Below are 15,441 nucleotides of genomic sequence, written 5' to 3'. Positions count from 1 at the left end.
GGATGGGGACACAAGACGGAGCCAGGGATGGGAACATGGGCCGGGGATGGGGACAGGGGATGGGGATGTGGGACCGGGCTGTGGAGGTGGGACACAGACGGGGACACTGGGTGACACTGGTGACGTGGGACAGGGCTGGGGACGTGGGATGGGGTGGCGACACAGGGTGGGGGTGTCAGGCGTATGAGGGACGTGGGACACGAAGGGGGAGGGAAAGGGGACACGGGGGACCCTGGCCAGTCCCCTACAGAGGCCAGGTGCCACCACCTGGTGCCATCACCCTGTGTCCCCCCTCCCAGTTTGGGGTCTGCTCTCCAGCACGGGGCCCCGGGGTCCTGCTGGGGTTGTCCCCCAGCTCCTCTTTTGGGGACACAGGGGGCTTTTTGGCCAGCCCCCACGTGCCACCACGCTGGGTCCCCCAGCACAGGGCTGGTGGCAGAGGTTGGGGACACAGACACTCGTGTCCTCGGGGACACTGCTGTCCCCAGCCGCCGGAGAGACCGGGACGCCGCGAGCTGAGCAGTGCCCGAGCCTCGAAACCGCACCGGTGTCACGGAGAGGGGACATCGCTGGGCGGCTGGGGACCTCCGGAGCCCGACGGTCCTTGGGGACACTGCTGTCCCCAGCCGCCCGGGAGACCGGGATGCCACAAGCCGCGCGATGGCCGAGCCCCAAAACCCCCCCAGCGCCGAAGAAGGGGACGCGGAAAGGGGACATCGCCGGTCACAGGTGCCACCCCGGGGTGCTGGCGTCCCCGCGGGGCGCGGCTGTCCCCGCCGCGGGCATTTCCCAGCAGGAAGTCACCAAGCGCCACCTCTTCAAGGCTCTGCCCCGGTCAGGGGACACGTGGGGACGGAGGCGCAGCCCCGACCGGGCGGCCCACCCCGAAACGGCCCCCGGGGACGAGGCCACACCCGGGACGGACGGGCTCGGTGGCCTCCCGGGGCAGGGGACACATGGGGACAGAGGCGCAGCCACCCCGGCGGGCGCCCGGCGCGGCTTCGTCCCGGGGACACGGGACGGACGGGCTTGGTGGCCTCCCGGGGCGGGGGACACGGGGGAAGCGGGGTGGCCTTGGGGTGGGACTGGGAGGGGGGGGGACACTGCCGTGCGGTGGCAGCACCCTGGGGTGACGGTGCCGTTGGGTGACAATGCCGTTGGGTGACGATGCCGTCGGGTGGCAGCACCCTGGGGTGGCAGCGCCCTGGGGTGACGGTGCCGTTGGGTGACGGTGCCGTTGGGTGACGATGCCGTTGGGTGACAATGCCGTCGGGTGGCAGCACCCTGGGGTGGCAGTGCCCTGGGGTGACGGTGCCGTTGGGTGACAATGCTGTTGGGTGACGGTGCCGTTGGGTGACGATGCCACTGGGTGGCAGCACCCTGCGGTGGCAGTGCCCTGGGGGAGGGGGGGTGGCGGCACCCTGGGGTGACAATAGAGTTGGGTGGCAGCGCCCCGGGGTGACAATGCCGATAGGTGACGATGCCGTTGGGTGACGATGCCGTTGGGTGGCAGCGCCCCGGGGTGACAATGCCAATAGGTGACGATGCCGTTGGGTGACGATGCCGTTGGGTGGCAGCACCTCAGGGTGGCAGCACCCTTGAGGGGGGGTGGCAGCACCCTGGGGTGACATTGCTATGGGGTGGCCCTGCCAGAGGGCAGTGACAGTGCTGGGGTGGGGGGGGTAGCAGTGTGTGTCCCCCCCCCGGGTCCCCCGTCCCCGGACCCTCCCGCCCTGGGGACACGGCGAGGGCCCATCCCCGTGGCCTCAGGGCTGTGGGGGTTTGGGGGGGCTTGTGAGGGGTTGGGGGGGCCGTGAAGGGTTTGGGGGGGCTTGGGGGGGTCTGTGAGGGTTTGGGGGGGGCTTTGGGGGGGTCTGTGAAGGCTTTGGGGGGCAGTGAGGGTTTGGGGGGGCTTGGGGGGGTCTGTGAAGGCTTTGGGGGGCTGTGGGGGGTTGAGGGGACTTGGGGGGGTCTGTGAAGGCTTGGGGGGGCAGTGAGGGTTTGGGGGGGCTTGGGGGGGGTCTGTGAAGGCTTTGGGGGGCTGTGGGGGGTTGAGGGGGGCTTGGGGGGGTCTGTGAAGGCTTTGGGGGGCTGTGAGGGTTTGGGGGGCTTGGGGGGGTCTGTGAAGGCTTTGGGGGGCTGTGAGGGTTTGGGGGGGCTTGGGGGGGGTCTGTGAAGGCTTTGGGGGGCTGTGGGGGGTTGGGGGCTTTGGGGGGGCTGTGAAGGCTTTGGGGGGGTTGGGGGGCTGCAGGGGGGGTCGAGGCGCTGTGGGGGGGTTTGGGGGGGCTGCAGGGAGTGGAGGCAGGCCAGGGCATGTGCCCCCCCCCCCGCGGGGGCTCCCCGGCCCCCCCGGCCCCGCTGACGGGCGCTGCAGGAACGCGACGGCCCGGCTGAGTCACCGGTGCCTGAGTCAGGCCGGGGGGGCGGGGGGGGCCCGGGCCGGGGGGTGTGGGGAGCCCGGGCCCGGCTGGAGGGGGCTGGGGCGGTGGGGTGCCGGGGGCGGGGGGGTGCTGGGGGGGCTGGGGCTGGGGGCTGGGTGCTGGGGGGCTGGGTGTGGGAGGTCTGGGTGCTGGGGGGCTGGGTGCTGGGGGGCTGGGTGCTGGAGGTCTGGGGGTGCTGGAGGTCTGGGTGCTGGGGGTCTGGGGGTGCTGGGGGGCTGGGTGCTGGAGGTCTGGGTGCTGGGGGTCTGGGGGTGCTGGGGGGCTGGGTGCTGGGGGGCTGGGTGCTGGAGGTCTGGGTGCTGGGGGTCTGGGGGTGCTGGGGATGGGGTCTCAGGTATACTGGTGCTGAGGATCTGGGGGTGCTGGGGATCTGGGTGCTGGGGGTCTGGGGGTGCTGGGGGTCTGGGTGCTGGGGTGGGGGTCTGGGGGTGGGAGGTCTGGGTGCTGGGGACCTGGAGGTGCTGGGGATCTGGGTGCTGGGGGTCTGGGGGTACTGAGGGTCTGGGGGTGCTGGGGATCTGGGTGCTGGGGGTCTGGGGGTGCTGGGGGTCTGGGTGCTGGGGGTCTGGGGGTACTGAGGGTCTGGGGGTGCTGGGGGTTGGGTGCTGGGGGTCTGGGGGTGCTGGGGGTTGGGTGCTGCAGATGGGGGGGGCTGGGTCCATCCTGAGGGTGGGGGGACCCTTCCCAGCACCCTCGGGGCGGGGGGGGGGGCACAGCAGGCATCCACACGTGTGCGTGGCGGCGCACACGCGTGTGCAAGGGAGACCACACACACGTCTGCGAGGTGGTCGCACACACGTGTGCGGGGGGGTTGCACGCACACACGCACGTGTGCGGGGGGGTTGCACACACGTGTGCAAGGGAGGCCGCACACACGTGTGCGGGGCGGGGGAGTCTCCGGCACACGCGTGTGCGAGCGTGCCGTGACGTGGCCGGGCCTCCCGCCTCCGCCGCCCGCCGGGCCGGATCCGGCTGCCGCCGTCTGGCCCCCCCCGCGTCTGGCCCCCCCCCGCCACCGCGGCCGTGATTAAGCCCCACGGCTCCCGCCTCGGCCGTCGCCTTTTTGGGAGCAAACCGGGCGGATTTGGGTTTGCCGAGGAAATGTTTCGCCCATTACTCCGAGGGGGTTTTTCCCTTTCGCTGCCCCCCCCCCGCATTTTTCCCAGGCCGCTGCCTACGGAAACGCGGCCCCCGGCCTGCTCATCCCCCCCCCCAGCCCCCGCGGGCCAAACTCTGGCCAATTTTGGGCAAAATCCTCCGGGAAGGCGGATTTTTCCAGCCCGTTTGAGGGAACGGGGGCCGGGGGGGGGGAGAAGCCCCCCCGGAGTCGCCGCCACCGCCGCCACCGCGCTCAACCCCGCTACGAGCCGCCGGAGAAGCCACACGGCAGCTGGCTCAGCGCGGGGGGGGCTGTGTGTGGGGGGGGCACTTGGGGGGGGCCCAACCGCCCCCCCTCGTCCCGGTCATGGGTCCCCAGGGATGTCCCGTCCCGGGGTGCCGCCCTGCCCGGGGGGGGGGGTGGGGAGTGGGGGTGTCCCGGACGCCTGGGCCCCCGGGGATTCCCTGGGCGGGAGGGGCCGGAAGCAGCAGCGCCAGGAAAGCCGGGGGGGGGGGGCGGGTTTGGGGAGAAGTGGGGCCGAGGGGGGGGCGAGGGGGAGCCTGGAGGCTTCAGGGGATGGGAGGCTCTGGGGGGGCTATAGGGCACCCAGGGACCTATGGGGCATTGGCGGGGGGGGTCTGGGGAGGCTATAGGGAGTCTATGGGGGATCTATGGGGCATTGGGGGTCTGGGGAGGCTATAGGGAGTCTATGGGGGATCTATGGGGCATTGGGGCGCTACGGAGAATCTATGGGGCATTGGGGGGTCTGTGGAGGCTATAGGGAGTCTATGGGGGATCTATGGGGCGCTGGGGATCTATGGAGAATCTATGGGGCATTGGGGGGGTCTGCGGAGGCTATAGGGAGTCTATGGGCATCTGTGGGGTGCTGGGGATCTACGGAGAATCTATGGGGCATTGGGGGCTATGGGGGATCTATGGGGCACTGGGGATCTACAGAGAATCTATGGGGCATTGGGGGGTCTGTGGAGGCTATAGGGAGTCTATGGGGGATCTATGGGGCACTGGGGATCTATGGAGAATGTATGGGGCATGTGGGGGATCTATAGGGCACTGGCAAGGGTCTATGGGATACTGGGGGTCTATGGAGAGTCGATGGGGCACAGGAGGCCTATGGAAGCTACGGGGGATCTATAGGGCACTGGTGGCGATCTGTGGGTCACTGGGGGTCTCCAGGGAACCTCTGGGACACTGGAGGTCTGCGGAGGCTACGGAGAGGTCTATGGGGGATCTATAGGGCACTGGGGGATCCATAGGGAGTCCATGGGGCGCTGGGAGTTTATGGAGGCTATGGGGGACCTATAGGGCACTGGGGATCTATGGGGCATTGGGAGTTTATCGAGTCTATGGTGGAGCTATAGGGCGCTGAGGTGTCTGTGGGGAGCTGACGGTCCATGGAGGCTATGGAGGGGTCTATGGGGGATCTATAGGGCACTAGGGGGGTCTATGGGGCACCAGGGGGGCTAAGGGGCACTTATGGGGCACTGAGGGTCTATGGAGGCTACAGGGGGTATATGGGGGATCTATAGGGCACGGGGGTGTCTATGGGGCACGGTGGTGTCTATGGGGGGGTCTATCAGGTACTGGGGGGTCTATGGGGCATAGGGGGGTTATAGAGACTATAGGGGTTGTATGGGAGATCTATAGGGCACGGGGGTGTCTATGGGGCACAGGGATGTCTATGGGGCACTGGGGTGTCTATGGGGGGGTCTATCAGGTACTGGGGGGTCTATGGGGCATAGGGGGGTTATAGAGACTATAGGGGTTGTATGGGAGATCTATAGGGCACGGGGGTGTCTATGGGGCACAGGGATGTCTATGGGGCACTGGGGTGTCTATGGGGGGGTCTATCAGGTACTGGGGGGTCTATGGGGCATAGGGGGGTTATAGAGACTATGGGGGTTGTATGGGAGATCTATAGGGCACGGGGGTGTCTATGGGGCACAGGGATGTCTATGGGGCACTGGGGTGTCTATGGGGGGGTCTATCAGGTACTGGGGGGTCTATGGGGCATAGGGGGGTTATAGAGACTATAGGGGTTGTATGGGAGATCTATAGGGCACGGGGGTGTCTATGGGGCACAGGGATGTCTATGGGGCACGGGGGTGTCTATGGGGGGGTCTATCAGGTACTGGGGGGTCTATGGGGCATAGGGGGGTTATAGAGACTATAGGGGTTGTATGGGAGATCTATAGGGCACGGGGGTGTCTATGGGGCACTGGGGTGTCTATGGGGGGGTCTATCAGGTACTGGGGGGTCTATGGGGCATAGGGGGGTTATAGAGACTATGGGGGTTGTATGGGAGATCTATAGGGCACGGGGGTGTCTATGGGGCACAGGGATGTCTATGGGGCACTGGGGTGTCTATGGGGGGGTCTATCAGGTACTGGGGGGTCTATGGGGCATAGGGGGGTTATAGAGACTATAGGGGTTGTATGGGAGATCTATAGGGCACGGGGGTGTCTATGGGGCACAGGGATGTCTATGGGGCACTGGGGTGTCTATGGGGGGGTCTATCAGGTACTGGGGGGTCTATGGGGCATAGGGGGGTTATAGAGACTATGGGGGTTGTATGGGAGATCTATAGGGCACGGGGGTGTCTATGGGGCACTGGGGTGTCTATGGGGGGGTCTATCAGGTACTGGGGGGTCTATGGGGCATAGGGGGGTTATAGAGACTATAGGGGTTGTATGGGGGATCTATAGGGCACGGGGGTGTCTATGGGGCACTGGGGTGTCTATGGGGGGGTCTATCAGGTACTGGGGGGTCTATGGGGCATAGGGGGGTTATAGAGACTATGGGGGTTGTATGGGAGATCTATAGGGCACGGGGGTGTCTATGGGGCACGGGGGTGTCTATGGGGGGGTCTATCAGGTACTGGGGGGTCTATGGGGCATAGGGGGGTTATAGAGACTATGGGGGTTGTATGGGGGATCTATAGGGCACGGGGGTGTCTATGGGGCACGGGGGTGTCTACGAGGGGTCTGTGGGCCCCAAGAGAGCCCTATAGGGGCTGTGGGGGGGGGGTGACACTCCCCCCCCATACGCGCGCTGGCCCGATCCTGCCCTTATTTCCGCCCGGGCTATTTTTACCCGGGTGGTTTGGCAGCCGGGGGGGGCGGGGGGGGCCCTCCCGCCCTCCCCATCCGGAAATGCCGCTCGGAAGGACCCAGGCGTCCGGGCGGGCTGCCCGGCCTCCCCGACCCCGGCGCACACCCCCGGCCCCCCCGGCCGCGGCCGTGCCAGGGAGGGAGCCCAGGCGTCCTGGCGGCCAGCCCAGCCGCGAGCGCGGCTCAGCCGGGCTGGGAAAGGGCCCAGGCGTCCGGGCAGCCGCCCCCGACGCTCATGCGGAGCCACGAGGCCCCGCTGCCTCACCCGCTGCTGGGAAAAAACCCGGCGCCCCACGGCCCCCTCCCCCCCCCAAGGGCCCAGGCGTCCGGGCACCCCATGGCCCCCTCCTCCCCCCACAAGGGCCCAGGCGTCCGGGCACCCCATGGCCCCCTCCTCCCCCCGCAAGGGCCCAGGCGTCCGGGCACCCCATGGCCCCCTCCTCCCCCCACAAGGGCCCAGGCGTCCGGGTGCCCCGCACCCCACATCTCCCTCCCCCTTCCCCAAAGGGCCCAGGCGTCCGGGCACCCCATGGCCCCCTCCTCCCCCCCCCAGGGCCCAGGCGTCCGGGCGCCCTGCACCCCACAGCCCCCTCCTTCATCCCCCAAGGGCCCAGGCGTCCGGGCACCCCATGGCCCCCTCCTCCCCCTCCCCAAGGGCCCAGGCGTCCGGGCACCTCATGACCCCCTCCTCCCCCCCCCCAGGGGCCCAGGCATCCGGGCACCCCACGGTCCCTTCCTCCTTCCCCGAAGGGCCCAGGCGTCCGGGCGCCCAGCACCCCTCGGGGGTTTCCCAACACCCCAGAGCCGTTGTGCGGTGTCACCGCGGCCACCGCGTCACCCCGCAGGAAGGGGCTCTGGCGTCACCCCGGGGAGAAACCGGGGTGCGCTGGGGGAAAGGGGGGGGCACGAGGCTCTGACACCCCCCCCGCCCGGACGCCTGGGCCCTCTGCGCCCCGTGACGCCCCATCGGGCCACCCCGACCCCACGAAGGCCCCAAAGAGCCGCCCACGGGGACATGGGGGGGTCACCGGGGACGTGGGGTGGGGATGGGGGGACACGGGGCACCAGCAGGGACCTGGGGGGCCATCAGGGATGGGGGACACGCGTGGGGACACGGGGGGGCCATCGGGGACACGGGACACGCGTGTCACCCTCGCTCCCCCCTCCCCGGGCCCCCGCATCCCCCCCGCGTGTCCCACATCCCCCCGGTCACCCCGGTCCCGGTGTCCCCGGTGTCCCCCGCCCTCCCCGGCCCTCCCCGCCCCCCCCCGCCCCCGTCCCGCCCTTCATAAGGAGCCGCCGGGGCCGCGGCCGCCCGCAGAGCCGCCAACAGCCGCACCGGGGCCAACACCGGGACACCGGGACACCGAGACCGGGACACCGAGACACCGGGACACCGAGACACCGGGACACCGAGACACCGAGACACCGAGATCGGGATACCAAGACCGGTACCAGCACCGAGACACCGAGACCGGGACACCGAGACACCGAGACCGGCACCGGGACACCAGCACTGAGACCGGCACCGGGACTGAGAGCGTCACCGAGACCGAGACACCGGGACCAAGACACCGGCACCAGCACTGAGACGGGGGCTGAGAACACCAAGACCGAGACACCGGCACCGAGACACCGGCACTGAGACACCAACACTGAGACACCGGCACCAACACCTGGACTGAGAGCAGCACCGAGACCAACAGGTAACGGGGACCCGGCACCGGGGAGGGCGCTGGCACCGGGGTGACACTGGGACAACACCGGGACCGGGGGTTACACCAGTTCTGACACCGGCGGGGAGCGGGGACCTGGCACTGGGGTGACACCGGGACAACACTGGGACCAGGGGTGACACCAGGGTGACACCAGGGTGGTGGCACCGGCCCTGGGGGGCTACCGGGGACCCTCGGGCAGGAGTGGGGGGTGCTGGGGGCCAGGACGCCTGGGCCCCGGGACAGGGGGGCTTGCAGTCACCCAGGATATCGGGGGTCACCCAGCTCCAAGGGGGTCGCCCGGACACCTGGGCCCCCCGGAGGTGGGTGGGGGTCAACCTGGGGCGTCGGGGACCCCCATGGCCCGGCCCGGCCGTGACGCCCGGACGCCTGGGCCCCCCAGAGGTGGGGGGGGGTCAACCTGGGGCATCAGGGCCCCCCGTGACCTGGCCTAGACATGATGCCCCGGACGCCTGGGCCCCCCGGAGGTGGGAGGGGGGGTTGACCCGGGGCATCGGGGACCCCCATGGCCCGGCCCGGCCGTGACGCCCGGACGCCTGGGCCCCTCTCGTCCCCAGGATGCGGGCGGCGCTGGCGGCGCTGGCGTGGGTGGCCCTGGCGGGGACGGTGGCCCCGGCGGCGGGGGGCCCGGCGGGGGGCCGCGTGGCCCGGCTGGCGGCCGACTTCGGGGTGCGGCTCTTCCGGGAGGCCGTGGGGCGGCGGGGGGGCGGCAACGCCGTCTTCTCGCCCCACGGCGCGGCCGCCGTCCTGGCCGCCCTGCAGCTGGCCACCGCCGGGCCCAGCCGCCGCCAGCTCGAGGCCGCCATGGGCTTCGGCATCGACGGTAAGGGGGCCCGGCCCCACGGCGGGGGGGGGTGGGGGGGCCCCGGCCCCGTGGCGAGGTGGGCTATGGGGTGTCACCGTCCCCATGATGGGTTGTGGTGAGGGGGCCCAGCCCCACGGCGACGTGGGCTAGGGGGTGTCACCAACCCCATGGTGACGTGGGCTATGGGGTGTCACCAACGCTATGATGGGCTCATGGTGGAGGTCCTTGTCCCCATGGCGGGGTGGGCTATGGGGTGTCTCCATCCCCATGGTGACATGGGCTATGGGGTGTCACCAACCCTATGATGGGCTCGTGGTGGAGGTCCTTGTCCCCACGGCGGGGTGGGCTATGGGGTGTCACCAACCCCATGGTGACATGGGCTATGGGGTGTCACCAACCCCATGATGGGCTTGTGGCAGAGGTCATCCCATCCCCATGGTGGGGTCCCATGGGATGTTCTCATCCCCATGGACCATCCCCATCCCCAATGTTGGGATCCTCAGGGAACGTTCCCCATCTCCATGGTGGGATCCCCATGGGATGTTCTTGTCCCCATGGGACGTCCCCATCCCCATGGCGGGGTCTCCATGGTGGGATCCCCATGGAACGTCCCCATCCCCATGGCGGGGTCCCCATGATGGAGTCCCCATCCCAGTGTTGGCCATGGGATGTCCCCCTCCCCATGATGGGATCCCCATGGGATGTTCTCATCCCCATGGACCATCCCCATCCCCAATGTTGGGATCCTCAGGGAACGTCCCCATCTCCATGGTGGGATCCCCATGGGATGTTCTAGTCCCCATGGGACGTCCCCATCCCCACGGCGGGGTCCCCATCCCAACCCTGGGGTCTCCATGGTGGGATCCCCATGGAACATCCCCATCCCCATGGAACGTCCCCATCCCCACGGTGGGGTCCCCATCCCAACGCTGGGGTCTCCATGGTGGGATCCCCATGGAACGTCCCCATCCCCATGGAACGTCCCCATCCCCACGGCGGGGTCCCCATCCCAACCCTGGGGTCTCCATGGTGGGATCCCTATGGGACGTCCCCGTCCCCGCGGCAGAGCTCACCACGCCTCTCCCCCTCCGCAGAGCCGGGGGTGGCCCTGGAGCTGCGGCGGCTGCGGCAGGCGCTGGGGGGGCCGGGGTCCCGCCTGGCCGCGGCCGAGGGGCTCTTCGTGGCCCGGGAGCTGCCGCTGGCGCCCGGCGCCGTCGCCCGCTTCGTCCAGGCGCTGGGCCGGCCCCCGGCGCAGGTGGCCTTCGGGCAGCCCCAGCGGGCGCGCGACGTCCTCAACGCCTGGGTGCAGAACCACACGCACGGTGCGCCCGGACGCCTGGGCCCCTGGGGGCGGGGGGGGGGCGGGGTCCCCTGGGTGGGGGGGTCTGGGAGCCCGGACACCTGGGCCCCTTGGGTGGGGGGACACCTGGGCCCCTTGGGTGGGGGATCTGGGAGACCGGGGTCCCTTGGGTGGGGTGGTCTGGGAGCCCGGACGCCTGGGCCCCTGGGTGGCGGGGGCGGGGAGCCTGGGGTCCCTTGGGTGGGGGGGCTGGGAGACCGGGGTCCCTTGGGTGGGGATGGTCTGGGACCCGGACGCCTGGGTCCCTTGGGTGGGGGGTTGCTGGGACGCCTGGGTCCCTTGGGTGACGGGGTCTGGGACCTGGACGCCTGGGTCCCTTGGGTGGGGGGATGCCAGAACACCTGGGTCCCTTGGGTGGGGGGTGCCGGGACACCTGGGTCCCTCGGGTGACGGGGTCTGGGACCCGGACGCCTGGGCCCCTGGAGAGGTCTGGGAGCCCGGACGCCTGGGTCCCTTGGGTGGGGGGATGCCAGAACACCTGGGTCCCTCGGGTGACGGGGTCTGGGACCCGGATGCCTGGGCCCCTGGGGGCTCTGGGGACCCGGACGCCTGGGCCCCTGGGGGGGGTTCTGGGACCCGGAGCCCCGGTCTGCGGGGCCGGGGAGGGGTGCGGGGGGGCGAGCGGAGGTCCCAGGAGCGGCGCCTCTCCGCAGGGAGCATCCGGGGCTTCCTGCCGCCGGGCGCCGCCGGCCCCGGCACGCGGCTGCTGCTGGCGTCGGCCGTCGGCTTCGGGGGCTCCTGGCTGCGACCCTTCCCCGCCGCCGCCACCCGCCGCCGCCCCTTCCACCGCCCCGACGGCAGCGCCGCGCCCGCCCCCATGATGGAGCAGACGGCCAGGCTGCGCCACGGTGAGCCCCCCCCCCCGCCCGGACGCCTGGGCCCCTGGGGGGCGAGGGTGGGGGGTGACTCCCGTCCCGGACGCCTGGGCCCCTGGGAGCGAGGGTGGGGGTGACGCTGGTCCCGGACGCCTGGGCCCCTGGGGGGAGAGGGTGGGGGGTGACTCCCGTCCCGGACGCCTGGGCCCCTGGGGGGAGATGGAGGGGGGTGACTCCCGTCCCGGACGCCTGGGCCCCTGGGGGGAGAGGGAGGGGGGTGACTCCCGTCCCGGACGCCTGGGCCCCTGGGGGGAGAGGGTGGGGGGGTGACTCCCGTCCCGGACGCCTGGGCCCCTGGAGGTGCATGGGTTCCTGGGGAGCGAGGGTGGGGGGACAACTCCGGTCCCGGACGCCTGGGCCCCTGGGGGGTGTGGGGAGCAGCAGGGGGGCGCATGGGTCCCTGGGGGGCTCAGGGAGCAAGGGTGGGGGGACGCCTGGGCTCCCGGACGCCTGGGCCCCTGGGGCACTTAGGGAGCCGGGTGGGGGGGTGCTGCCGCTCCCGGACGCCTGGGCCCCCGCTGACAGCACTCCGGGGGGGGGGGCAGGGGAGTTCGTGACGCCGCAGGGGCTGGAGTACGACGTGGCGGAGCTGCCGTACGGCGGCGGGGACGTCTCCATGCTGGTGGCAGCGCCGGCCCGGCGCCACGTGCCGCTGGCCGCCCTCGCCGGGGCCCTCGACGGGGCCCTCGTGGCCGCCTGGGCCGCCAACATGACCCGCGCCACCCGCGTCCTCGTGCTGCCCCGGTGAGCCGCCCGGACGCCTGGGCCCCTCGGACGCCTGGGCCCTCCGGGGAGGCGGGGGGGATGCGGGGGTTCCCGGGGGGCTCAGGGAGCAAGGGGGGGGGGGGCTCTGCTCCCGGATGCCTGGGCCCTGGGGAGGGGGTTATGGAGTGTGTGGGGGGGTTCCCTTCGGTCCTGGATGCTTGGGCCCCCGGGGGGGCTCAGGGAGTGGGGGGGGGTGGTGGTGCATGGGTTCCTGGGGAGCCAGGGCGGGGGGGACACCTCCAGCCCCGGATGCCTGGGCCCCTCCGGGGGGGCAAGGGGGGGGTGCATGGGGAGCCAGGGTGGGGGGATTCCTCCAGTCCCGGACGCCTGGGCCCTTGGGGGTCTTGGGGAGTGAGAAGGGGGGGCTGCCCCCATTCCCGGACGCCTGGGCCCTCGGAGGGGGGGGGTCTTGGGGAGCAAGAGAGGAGGATGCCTGTGTCCCTTGAGGGGGGGCTCAGGTAGGAGACAGGGGACACCGGGGTCTCCCAGACGCCGGGGTCTCCCGGACGCCTGGGCCCTGGCTCTGACCCCCCCCTTTCCCCGTCCCCCCTCCCAGGTTCTCGCTGGAGACGGCCTGGGACCTGCGGGCGCCGCTGGAGGCGATGGGTGTCCGCGCCGTCTTCCAGCCCGCGGCCGCCGACTTCTCGGCCCTCTGCGGTGAGCGGGGCGCTGCGGCGGTGCGGGGGGGCCCAGGCGTCCTGGGGCGCCTCTCGTGACCCCCCCGCCTTCCTTTCCCCCCCCCCCAGCCGAGGAGCCGCTCTTCTTGGCCCAGGCGCTGCAGAAAGTGCGGATCCAGGTGAACGAGAGCGGCACCGAGGCGGCGGCGGCCACGGGTGAGCGGCACGGGGCGCCCGGACGCCTGGGCCCCTTGTCCCCGGTTCCCTGCGTCCCTTGTCCCCGGACGCCTGGGTCCCCGGACGCCTGGGCCCCTTGTCCCCGGTTCCCTGCGTCCCTTGTCCCCAGACGCCTGGGTCCCCGGACACCTGGGCCCCTTGTCCCCGGCTCCCTGCGTCCCTTGTCCCCGGACGCCTGGGTCCCCGGACACCTGGGCCCCTTGTCCCCGGTTCCCTGGGTCCCTTGTCCCCGGACGCCTGGGCCCCTTGTCCCCAGTTCCCTGGGTCCCTTGTCCCCGGACGCCTGGGTCCCCGGATGCCTGGGCCCCTTGTCCCCAGTTCCCTGGGTCCCTTGTCCCCAGACCCCTGGGTCCCCGGATGCCTGGGCCCCTTGTCCCCAGCTCCCTGGGTCCCTTGTCCCCGGACGCCTGGGCCCCTTGTCCCCGGCTCCCTGGGTCCCTTGTCCCCAGACCCCTGGGTCCCCAGATGCCTCGGTCCCCGGCCGCCTGGGTCCCCACCAAGATGGGGGGGTCCCCGGGGTGGCCGAGGGGATTTGGGGGGGTCTCACCACTCCCCCCCCCCCCGCAGCCGCCGTCGTCTACTCCCGCATGGCCCCGCCGGAGATCCGCATGGACCGGCCCTTCCTCTTCCTCGTGCGCCACAACCCCACCGGTACGGGCCGGGGGGGCTGGGGGGGGTCTGTGCCCCATGGCGTGGGGTCTGGGGGGGGTCTGTGCCCCGTGGGTCTGGATTTGGGGGGGGGGTCTTTGCCCCATAGATATGGGTCTCGGGGGGGTCCATGCCCTATATATCTGGATTTGGGGGGTCTGTGCCCCATGGGTGTGGGTCTGGGGGGGTCTGAGCCCTATGGGTCTGGATTTGGGGGGGTCTTTGCCCCATGGATTTGGGTTGGGGGGGGTCTGTGCCCCATGGGTCTGGATTTGGGGGTCTGTGCCCCATAGATATGGGTCTGGGGGGGGTCTGAGCCCTATGGGTCTGGATTTGGGGGGTCTGTGCCCCATAGATATGGGTCTTTGGGGGGGTCCATGCCTTATATATCTGGATTTGGGGGGTCTGTGCCCCATGGATGTGGGTCGGGGGGTTGTGCCCCACGGATGTGGGTCGGGGGGGTCATGTGAGCCCAGCGTCTATGGGGCTGGGGCTCTGGGCCCCCCCTCACCCCTCTCCTTCCCTCCCCAGGCACCATCCTGTTCATGGGGCAGGTGACGGACCCCTGAGCCGGCGGGAGCCCCACGGCGCTGGGGGGCTGCCCCACGGCGGGTTGCGGCCCCATGGCCGGTCACGGCCCCACGGCGCCGGGTCACAGCCCCACGGTGGATCACAGCCCCACAGACCTCGGGGGCTGCCCCACGGCGCTGGGGGGGCCCCATGGCCGGTTGTGGCCCCATGGACCTGGGGGGCTGCCCCACGGCGGGTCACAGCCCCACGGCGCCGGGGGTCGGGGGGGCAGCGTAATTTATTGGGGAAATTAATATATTTGGGGGTGGCCCCAGGGACGGGGTCGGAGCCGCTGTCCCCACGGGGTGACAGCAATGACGGGGGTCGACTGCCGCGGCGCAGTGTTGGGGTCAGTCCCACGTCACGGTGTTGAGGTCAGCCCAAAAGTCCTGGTGTTGTGGGTCAGCCCCAGGTCACGGTGTTGTGGGTCAGCGCGAGGTGGCAGTGTTGTGGGACAGCCCCCGCTGCGGTGTTGTGAGTCACCCTTGGGTTGTGGTGATGTGGGTCGGCCCCCGCCGTGGTGGTGTAGGTCACCGCTGGGTCGCGGTGTTGTGGGTCACCGCTGGGTTGCAGCATTGTGGGTCACCGCCGGGTCGCAGTGTTGTGGGTCAGTCCCTGTCGCAGTGTTGTGGGTCACCGTGGGTCGCCCAGCGCTTCGCTGTCATCGGGTTTCGGTTCCGAATAAAGAGTTTTTTGGGGACACCGAGGTCCGAGTCGGGGTGGGAGGGGGGGCGCCGGGACCCCCAAACCAGCCCCCTGTCACCACCTGACCCGGCCCCCCGTCACTCCCCAAACCGGCCTCCTGTCACCCCACAAACTGGCCCCCCAGGACCCCCAAACTGGCCCCCCAGGACCCCGCAGGCCCCTCCCTGCCCCTCTCGTACTGCCGTTGCCATGGAGACAGGCCCTGGGCACACACCGCCTGCCGTCACCATGGAAACGGGCCCTGGAAACCCACCAGCACCACAGCGTCACCATGGAGACAGGCCCAGGAACCCCCCCACTGCACCATCACCATGGAGACGACCCTCCCTCCCCCCCGGTGTTGTCACACAGCTGGTTGTCCCGTTGCCATGGAGATGTGCCTGTCGGGGGGGTCAAGCCCGTTGCCATGGTGATAGGAACCCAGCCCCTACCCCCCCAGTTGCCATGGAGACAAC

At 70.8% G+C, this 15,441-nt stretch overlaps 1 protein-coding gene across 2 annotated transcripts; it reads left to right on the top strand.

The window, feature by feature from the left end:
* Window positions 1-7,912: 7,912 nt before the first annotated feature.
* Window positions 7,913-14,981, top strand: SERPINE1 (serpin family E member 1). Of its 2 annotated transcripts, XM_064501108.1 has the most exons (9): window positions 7,913-8,374; window positions 8,962-9,227; window positions 10,304-10,531; window positions 11,223-11,417; window positions 11,990-12,188; window positions 12,766-12,866; window positions 12,956-13,042; window positions 13,631-13,714; window positions 14,243-14,981. In XM_064501108.1, exons 2-9 carry the CDS (start codon window positions 8,963-8,965, stop codon window positions 14,278-14,280), a joined length of 1,197 nt encoding a protein of 398 aa, XP_064357178.1. In that variant the 5' UTR covers window positions 7,913-8,374; window position 8,962; the 3' UTR covers window positions 14,281-14,981. The 2 variants fall into 2 exon arrangements, with proteins under 2 accessions (XP_064357178.1, XP_064357179.1); XM_064501109.1 differs by lacking the exon at window positions 12,956-13,042.
* The last annotated feature ends 460 nt before the right edge of the window (window positions 14,982-15,441 follow it).

This window comes from Dromaius novaehollandiae, chromosome 32 (genome assembly GCF_036370855.1).
Source record: "Dromaius novaehollandiae isolate bDroNov1 chromosome 32, bDroNov1.hap1, whole genome shotgun sequence".
NCBI lineage: Eukaryota > Metazoa > Chordata > Aves > Casuariiformes > Dromaiidae > Dromaius > Dromaius novaehollandiae.
This window is presented reverse-complemented; position numbering and strand designations above follow the sequence as displayed.